Source organism: Tenrec ecaudatus, chromosome 7, assembly GCF_050624435.1.
Source record: "Tenrec ecaudatus isolate mTenEca1 chromosome 7, mTenEca1.hap1, whole genome shotgun sequence".
Classification (NCBI taxonomy): domain Eukaryota; kingdom Metazoa; phylum Chordata; class Mammalia; order Afrosoricida; family Tenrecidae; genus Tenrec; species Tenrec ecaudatus.
In genome coordinates this window covers 137,106,495-137,116,645 of record NC_134536.1, presented here as the reverse complement: position 1 = coordinate 137,116,645, position 10,151 = coordinate 137,106,495, and the positions used below count along the sequence as shown (strand labels likewise).

The window sequence follows — 10,151 nt, the reverse complement described above, 5'->3', positions numbered from 1 at the left end:
GACAAGGCTCCAAGCCTTGTCAATGATTTCAACGCTGTATATGCAGTAAGTGAAGTAGGGTTTGTTCAATCATTTAAAAACCAAACCCACCCACCAACCCTAAACTTGCTGTCATTGAGTTGATTCCAACTTACAGGACAAGGTAGAACTGCCCTTGTGGGTTTCTAAGACGGTAACTCTTAGGAGAGATTCTAGGCTTTCTCCCGCAGAGCAGCTGGGGGATTTTGAACTGCTGACTTTGTGGTTAGCAGCCCAACGCATAACCACTATGCCACCAGGGCTCTGAAACCAAACATGTAATCGTGACTCATAGTGACCCTGTAGGGTTAGAACAACCCGAATGGGTTTCTGAAACTCTCTTACAGGAGTAGAAAGCTTCGTCTTTCTCCTATGAAGTGGCTTGTGGGTTTGAACAATTTGCCTTGTGGTTAGCAGCCCAGAGCATAACCCACTGGGCCACTACAGCTCCTAATCACTTCAAAGTCAGGGCAAATGTATATAGCATTAAAGGGCAAGTTCAAGTTGTCCATAAGTCAGATGCTCATAACCCAGGGTATGCCTTTGTGTTTAGTGTAATGTATGTGTCTGATTCTACATGAATATAATTGTTTTTAATAATGATTTAACATCCAGTTTTCAGAATTCCCGAAAAGTTATCAGCCCATGCAAGCTGCTATAGCTACTTATAAGTCCTCAACTACTAGTTGAAAGTCTTCTTCCCTGCCCAGGTCCCCATCTCAGCCCCAGGTGTGGTGTTTGATGGAGCTGCTTATCCTTTGCACAGCTCGATTCCTTGAGCATAAACTGTCTTAACTCTTAGCTGGAAAAAAATTTTGCCTCTTTGAGGTTGGTTTCCAACATCCCTTTAGTATTAAGCTGCATGACCTTTGGAATCCCTGACTGGCAAGCAGCTGGAAGAAGAGAAATTTTTGTATCTGAGTCTCCTCTGAGAGCTTCTGGCATGAGTAATATACATTCCTTGAGCCTCTCTGTGCCCTGAGAGAAGAGGACCCCTTGAGAGAAATTCTCTGTAGGGGACCCCACTCATCACCCCGACTCCACTTGTCATAGCCTATGGACTCCTCCAGAGATGGTCTGGTGCATGAAGACTTGATTTTTGCCCTACTTTCCTCTCCATTTCTTTTTTTTTTTTTTAATTTTAACAATTTATTGGGGCTCATACAATTATACTCACAGTTCATGCATATACATACATCAATTGTATAAAGCACATCTGTACAGTCTTTGCCCTAATCATTTTTTTTCTCTTTTCTTCTTTTACATTTTATTAGGGACTCATACAACTCCTACCACAATCCATACATATACATACATCAATTGTATAAAGCACATCCATACATTCCCTGCCCCAATCATTCTCAAAGCATTTGCTCTCCTCCCAAGCCCCTTGCATCAGGTCCTCTTTTTTTTTCCCCCCCTCCCTCCCCATTCCCCCCCCCTCATATGCCCCTGGTAATTTATACATCGTTGTTTTGTCATATCTTGCCCTATCCGGAGTCTCCCTTCCCCCCCCCCTCTGCTGTCCCTCCCCCAGGGAAGAGGTCACACGCGGATCCCTGCAATCAGTTCCCCCTTTCCAACCCACTCACCCTCCACTCTCCCAGCATCGTCCCTCACACCCTTGGTCCTGAAGGTATCATCCACCCTGGATTCCCTGTACCTCCAGCCCTCATATGTACCAGTGTACAGCCTCTGTCCTATCCAGCCCTGCAACCTCTCCATTTCTTTGGACACCTTCTGTGGACCTGGGGTAGGTTCAAACCACTAGCTAAGCAGGACTCACAATTAACAGTGCCTTTGCCTGTCTAGTGACTCTTTCCAAAAGAAGGCCCTACTTTGTTACCACACATTCCTCTTGACTTCTCGGAAGAATTTAAGTTGAAGTCTTCAGACTAAAGCAAAAGGCACCAAAGACAATCACTTTCCTTTCTTCCTAACAACGGCAAAATCCATTGAGGGGACATATGGGAGACAAAACGGGCCATGTGCCAACCCTCTCCTTGTTGAATTTATCAGTAAGCAGGGATGATCTTGTGATTGATCCTATTGAACATTCTACAGAATAAGTACCCTGCCTAGGACCCATATTTCAATTATCCTAGTACTTTCAATATTCTTGCCAGCGCCATAATTCAAATGCATCCATTCTTCAATCCGCCGCATTCAATGTCCAACTTTCATATGCGTCTAAGGCGATTGAAATCCCATGGCTTGATTCAGGCACACCTTAGTCTTCAAAGTCACAGCCCTGCTTTTCCACACTTTACAGAGAGCGTGTGAACCACATTTACCAATGCAATGTGTTGTTTGCTTTCAACTGCTGCTTCAGGTGGATCCAAGCAAGGTGAAATCCTTGACAGCTTCAATATCTTCTCCATTTATCATCATGTTACCTATTGATCTGGTTTTGAGGATTTGGGTGTTCTTTACATCAAGTTGTACTGCAGACTGAAGGCTGAAATTGCTGATTTTCATTAGCAAATTCTTCACGTCCTCATTTTCTGCAAGCAAGGTTGTGTCATCTGCATATTGCAGGTTAATAAGGCTCCCTCCAATCCTGATGCTGTGTTCTTCTTCATATACTCTAGCTTCTTTGATTATTTGCTCAGCAGACAGATTGGAAAAAAAGATGGTGAGAATTTACAACCCTGACACACACTTTTCTTGGTGTTAAACCTTGTTCTGTTCGTACAACTGCTTGTTGATCCATGTATAGGTTCCACATGAACACAATCTAGTGTTCTGGAATTCCCACTCTTCTCAATATTATCCCCAGATTGTTATGATCCACACAGTCTAATGACTTTGCTAACTCAAAAAAAAAAAAAAAGAAGAAATATCTTTCTGGTATTCTCTGCTTTCAGCCAAGATCCATCTCATGTCAGTGATGATATCCCTTGTTCCATGTCTTCTTCTCAATCCAGCCTGAATCTCTGAATGTTCTCTGCAACCATAGTTGGGTGATTATCAGCAAAATTTTACTTTCATGTGATATCAATATTGTTCTATAATTTGAACATTCTGTTGGATCACTTATCTTTGGGATGGGTAAAAATATGAGTCTCTTCTAATCAATTGGCCAAGTAGTTGTCTTCCAAATTTTTAGGCATAAACAAATGAATCCTTCCAGTGCTACATCAGCTTCTTGAAACATTTCCATTGATTTTTCACCAATTCTTGGAGTCTTGTGTTTTGGCTAATGCCTTCTGTACAGCTTGGATTTCTTCTTTCAATACCATTGGCTCTTGATCATATGCTACCTCCTGAAATGGTTGGATGTCACCTATTTCTTTTTGGTGCAGTGACTTTGTGTATTCCTTCCATCTTCTTTAGCTACTTCTTTCTTTGTTCAGTATTTTGCTCATAGGAACTTTCAATGTTGAAATTTTAGGCTTGAATTTTTTGTCTTGAGTTCTTTCAGTTTAAGAGATGCTGAACATGTTCTTCCTTTTTTGTTTTCTGACTCTAGGTCTTTGCCCATTTCTTTTCTTTTTTTTGCCCATTTCATTATAATATTTTACTTTGTCTTCTTGAGCTGTTCTTTGAAATGTTTGAGATGTTTTTGAAATTCAGGTTGGATAGTCTCAGGGTTGTATTTTGACTCTTGTGGATTTGTTTTAATTTTCTTCAGGCTCAAGTTGAACTAACATATGAGCAGTTGGTGGTCTCTTCCACCGTTGGCCCTGGCCTTGTTTAAGCTGCTAATATTGAGTTTTTCTGTCATCTCTTCCCACAAATGTTGTCAATTTGATTTGTGTGTATTCCATCTGGCAAAGTCCATGTACATAGTCACCGTTTGTATTGTTGAAAAATATATTTCAAGGAAGAAGTCACTGCTCTTTCAAAGTTCCATCATGCAACCTCCAGCTACATTTCTATCACCAAGACCATGTTTTCAACTATTGTTTCTTCTTTGCTTTTTAACTTTTGCATTCCAATTGCCAATAATTATCAATTAACCTTGACTGCATGTCTGGTCAATTTTAGACTGAATATGTTGGTAAAATTCTTCAATTTGTTCGCCAGTAGCTTTAGTGGTTGGTTCATAAATCTCAATAATAATTGTATTGACTGGATTTTCTTCAATAGATATCACCCTATCGCAGACAATAGTTCTCTTGAGGCTGTCATTCCTGGCACAGTAAACAATCTGATTTTTTAAAAAAATCATTTATTGGATTATGCTTCACATATCATACAATTTAATAGCTCAATCACATTAAGAAGAGTTGTGTGATCATCACCACAATCAATTTCAGAACATTTTATTCTTGTATGCCTGTTGTTAGCCCAATTGCCCCCATCCTTCCCCACCATACCCTTGGGTAATTACTGTCTCTATAGACTTACCTCTCCTGGATTTCACATACAGAAAATCATACAAAACACAAACAGGAAGAAGGAAAAATTAAAAAGACAGACTAGATACAACAGAGAACTTTAAACGAAAGCAGAAAATATTAAAAAATGAGCCTTTAAAATGAGCCAAAAAGAATATCGAATAAGGGATTACATTTTAACCTAATTACACCTGCCATTATTGGCTACCAAAGCTGTTCACATCCTTACACTTAGACTATTTTCCGAGGAGAGTCCCCAGAGGCTTAATCCATGTGTGGACCCTGATAATAGCTTTGGGGCTTCCACAGTCATCCATAGCCCTCTTCAAACCAGGTGTTCACAATTTAAACTCTGATACCATTCCCTCCTTTGGATTTGGATTTTATCATTTGTAATCCTTGGATCACATGGGTTGGTGGACTTCTTCATGTGGATTTAGTTGACACCTCACTTAGTTGGCTGCTTATTTTGAGACAAGCCTTTAAGACCCCAGATGTTATTCTTTCTGATATCTGGGTACCATCTGGTTCTACACCACACTTCGCTATACCACTCATATCTTCGTGGATGTCCTTATGAGGGCCATGTCATGAGAACTCATTGTTCTCAGATTGGGGTACCACAGCAACACACAACATAATTGTTCTCAGTTTGTGACACTAGAATTAAGTGTAAACCTCAAAATCCATTCATCTATGCTTTATATATGTCTCTGGTTCACTTTAGAGACATCATTATTGTGCTAGAGAACATTATAAGTCATCCCCCTGGGGCATAAGACAGTTCTATTGGTAATGTCATCAATGCAGCCAGTGGTACAGAATTAAAATACGACCTGCTATAGTTTATTGTGCCAGCCTGGCCGATAAACACAAGTAGGATTAACTGAGGGGCAGAGGGATAAATGGCTCGGTGAGCCTCACCTTGCTTGTTCTGCGCCTCAGTTTAAAGGGGTACACTACCTGTGGGATGCCTATCCTGTGGACTGTATCGCTGTAAGTTGAAGTCCCTTTAAGCCCACACGATTGGAATGTTCATCTCTGGAGCTGGGGACTGACAGTTGATGACAGTTGGGGGACCTGCCTTGCTGTTTGCTGCCTGGGTATATATAGCCCAGCTCTCTCTACAGAAGGGGACTGGCAACTGGCAGCTCTCAAGCCTTAAAGGACTGCTAGTGTCTCACTGCTATATAATTTAACTGTTAATTTCTTGTTTTATCTATCTGTATATAATTTAACGGTTCATTTCTTGAATTATATATCTATCTTTATAAATATATTTATAAATAATTACTAGCAATCTGGTTTGTCTCTCTAGAGAACCTGTCCAATACACTACCAAAAAAGGAAAGTATACAGTCCATATGGTTTCTGATTCAAAATGGCCAAATAACAGCCTATGTGAGCTCTCTAACGCCTAGGATACAAATCTTTGAGTCCTCTTTCATTTGTAATGGCTTCCAATTGTCCTAGATCCATACTTGGTACATCCCAATGTCCAATTATTGATATGTGCTGCTGTTTCTTTTCATTGTTGGTAGTGCCCCTTAGCAAATGAAGGCCCTGGAGGTTTTACCGCACTGCATTCCTATGCATCTTCTACTTTGAGAAGGCAGCTCGTTCTTTGTCCTATTTTGAGTGCTTTCCAACCTGAGGGACTCATCCTCTGGCACTTTCTCTGACGTTGTTCTGCTGCTACTCATGAGGTTTCACTATCTGACAATGTTTTGTTGCTATCTGTAAGAATTTCCATGGCTAAGTCCTCTAAAGTGGGCGATCTATTGCTTTTTCGTAGTCTGTTTAGTCTGGGAGCTCCGCTGAAACCGGTTCGCTTTGGTGACCCTGCTGTTTGAACATACTAGTGACATAGTTTCCAACACCACAGCACAATACACTGACAGCCAAGTGATGGATAAGACAACTAGTCTATAGGAATCACAGCCTCCCCTCATCCTTAGCCCTAAAGAACTAGATGGTGCCCGGCTACCTTTACCAAATGTGCTGAACAGGGCCGCCATCGATGGACTCCGATAGAATGGTAGAAAAATTTTTAATAGAACCTCCAATTCCTAAATTAGAAAGAAACTAGACTCATTGGAATAGTTCTATGTGGAGGATGTCCCAAGACAACTTCTCTGGGACACTCTTTGAGATAAAACTAGTCTCTGTGGTCACCTTTTAACTAAATAACAGATTGTCTCTCAAAGTAAGTATCTTCATGAGCACCAAGTTCCTTTACATAATTATCTACATGAGACCATGTAATCAATAGTTACTTTAAAACAAAGAAGAAAATGTGAGGGAGCAGGGACATTACATTAATGGTAGCAGAACCACCAGAGTGGAAATACCAAGCAGTCTACAGTGTGGAGAATGTAGCCAGTGTCACTGAACACTGCACAGAAATCGTTGGAGAAATCGCCTAACATGTGCTGTAAACTCACTGCAAACACAAAATGTACCTGAAAGGAAAGCAAGGAGAGGGAAGGGAAGGAAAGAGGAAGGAAATGAAGAAGCGGTGATGGGTATAAGACCAGAAGGAGTGCCACATAGCTAGCATTCTCATCGATTTGGAGGACTGACAGGCATTACAAAACCTGGGGTAGGACAGCATCCCTGTGAGAGCAAAAATGCTTCTGGCCGAATGGTTTCCTGTCATGCAGACCTCACAGGCTGTCTTTAACCTTCCACTTGCTTTAACCCACCTACCTCCATTTCTCCCATCACTGCAGTGAAAATAGCTCAAATCTAAAATGCAAAAATACAGGCAGAACTATTGCACTGAAGAAGAAAGGAGGGAGTGGGGGTGGAGGTGGGAGAGTGGATATTTGAGCAGGTAACGTGAAGCTGAAGCTAGTGTTGGGTGAGGAGGTGTGAGCCCAATAAGCTGTATTATTTGGAAAGCTACATGTTCACACACACACACACACACACACACGAAGAAAGTCCACGTGTTCACCTGGCTTTAAGGCAGTGCACTCAAACTTTAATGTCGATGACAATCCCTATGGAGATTTGTTTAAAGTTCTTATTTCTGACTCCACCCCTAGAAAATCTGATTTTGGAAGGAGAGAAGGGCCCCAGAAATTGACATTTTCACATGCACCCAAAAGTATCATGATGAACATAATTATAAACTATACCCTGAGAAGGAGTTTTAGCATCTCGTCCAGCTATGAAAAATGAAACATTAATCATTGACGTGGTACCAGATCCGTATCAGAAATAAAACAAGCAAAAAAAAAATCAAATTCAGGATTAAACTCCTATTCATGTAAGCCACTTCTCATTTCAGTTAGAAGCTTGACTATTTTCCAGGTGGTCGAGACCTGCTAAAACATATGTACTAGTATTTATGTTGAAACTGCCGAGGACTGCCAGACGATTAAACAAATGTCTTAGAAGAAGTACAGCCAGAATGCTCCTTCTTAGAAGGATGGCTAGACTTCATCTCACCCCCCTAGAAAAGAACATCCTCTTTGGTCCAGTAGGGGGTTGATGAAACAGGGAAAGACCCTTAGGAGACAGATTGACGCGGTGCCTGCAAAAACGGGCTCACCCGTAATTATGAGCATGGTACAGGAACAGGCAATGTTTCATTCTGCTGTGTCGGGTCATTATGAGCTGTGTCCAACCTGCTGGCACCTAACAATAGCTACTACTACCACTATTACTTTTGTGTCATAAACTCTATAGCTTTTGGACTACTTATGAGCCAGTCTTTGCTGGCTTGGAATTTAGTGGTGTGGGGTGTGTGTGTGTGTGTGTGTGTGTGTGTATTCTCCCTTGTGCTTATCTCAATCCACAATTCAATGTTTTATGACTATATATGCATATGCAGTATGTGCATATGCACACATGTAGATAATAATCTCTATGCACACACACATATGATTTCTGCACAACTTTTCTTGCCTAGCCCTTCTCTATCTACATATGTACCATTTCCGAGATCCCTTCCACCCAACAATTCCTTGGGGATACAGAATAAAGAAGAAGAAGGTACAGGAAAGATCCAAAGTCTTCCCAAATGTAACTAGAGTTATATATTTTATTTGAGTCTCATCTCTTGGGAGACAGGGAGACAGATGGGAGAAGTAAGTTAAAGATGGTCTTGCAAAACCCCCAGTGGTATGGGGTTGGGGTGAAGATGGAACACCTTCACTGAGAACATCTTGTAAAGGTAAAATGGAGTCAGCCTGGATTGTGAGTTCAGAGATAATTCTTGGCACTTAGTATTGTGCTCTGAGAGCATGTGATCCTAGTACTGATGGTGACAGAAAGCCAGTGGATGGAGGAGTCACAGGCAAGAACTACAAATTGGTATCAAGTCAAGGTCTCCTGACCAAGCAATCCCAGTTTGGGAATGGAGGATTTGGCGAGGGAAAATCCATCCCATTACATCCAGTCTTCCTCCCAGGGACGTTCAGTATTACTGCTCTTGGATAATAGAAAATCCTTGTGTGGATGCCTCTTGTCCATTGGGTGTGTGGCCTGAGTCTTATATGAAGACCGACGGTACTGTGGAGACTGGAGAACAGTCTTAGACCTGGGTTTGAGCTCGGGCTCAGGGTCGGTTTCTGTGTCTGCCCCTGGCTCCAGCTCATTCTCAGGCTCCATTTCAGGTTCCACCTCTGATTCCTGCCCCAGCTCCCTGGCCAGGTCTAGGTCCAAATATAGCTCATTCTCTTGTTCTGACTCCAGCATTGGCTCCATCTCCAGCTCTGAGTCTTCCATCTCTGACTTTAGGACCACAGGTCTGTAGTTTAGATTTGTACTTTTTTGGATTTCTAGATTACTGTTGTATGGTTGATACCTGGGATCTTCGTTCTGAAATACACACAATTAGGTAGGTTAACATTTCTGAGCAATTGAGACTCGTGAGCACAAAGAATCTCAATATTTGAAGTGCCCAAAGCATGAATTCCTGGTGAAATAAGGGGTGGGGAGATGTCTTGCTTCAATCTGTTTTCCATCCTCTTTGTACTTTCTAGGAGCTCCGGAGGTGGTGCAGTTACACGTTGGCCATACTAACTGCAAGGTTTGAAACCACCAGCCATGCAGCGGAGCTTTCTTTTCCCACAAAGAGAGACCGTTTCTGAAACGCACAGGGGCAGTTCTACCCTGTCCTATATGGTTGCTATGAGTTGGCATCGACTCCATGGCAGTCCATTTGGTTTGGGTTTGGTTGGTACCCACTGATTCCTCAGTTACTCACTACTTTTCAGGTCCATCAGTCCCGAACTCCTGATTTCTCTGGCTTTTCTAGCTGGCATCAAGTGCACAGCAACCATCGAAATGACAGTGGTCTTGACAGTTTTCCGAGACACCTTGGCTTCTTGGTCTTACTTGTTTTGCCAACCTTGAATGCAGTCTCTGACAGGGCCTGTAAAGACCTTCGTGATCTGGCCTCTTGCCACCCTTAGTTTTATCCCCAGCTGTGCTCTCTACTCTTTGGTCTGGCCATAAAGTTACCAAAGCTACCTGACTACTGCTTACCTTTGCCTACCACATTTTCATCTCATCTACAAACAGTTGTGCCAGAATCTGAGCAAAGATCATCAGTCAGGACCAAAGCTTCCTTTGTGTTCCAACAACAGGCCATTCACACTTGCTTGATGAAAGCAGACTATCCAGACCCACTGCTGTTGCCATGAAGTTGACTCTTAACTCATAGCCACCTATGAGTAGCACTGCCCCCATAGTTTCTAGATACTTAGAAGGGCAAACAGCCTCATCTTTCTCCCATGGAATGGCTGGTGGGTTTGAGCTGCTGACCTTGTGGTTAGC

At 42.0% G+C, this 10,151-nt stretch overlaps 1 protein-coding gene across 1 annotated transcript in view; it reads right to left on the bottom strand.

Annotated features, from left to right (window-relative positions):
* Positions 1 to 8,759: 8,759 nt before the first annotated feature.
* The window catches only part of SLC26A8 (solute carrier family 26 member 8), a 78,823-nt gene continuing 77,431 nt past the window's right edge, over positions 8,760 to 10,151 (bottom strand). Inside the window, exon 19 of the mRNA XM_075554119.1 lies at positions 8,760 to 9,191. Coding sequence (XP_075410234.1) covers positions 8,760 to 9,191 — 432 coding nt within the window. The remainder of the gene's footprint in view (positions 9,192 to 10,151) is intronic.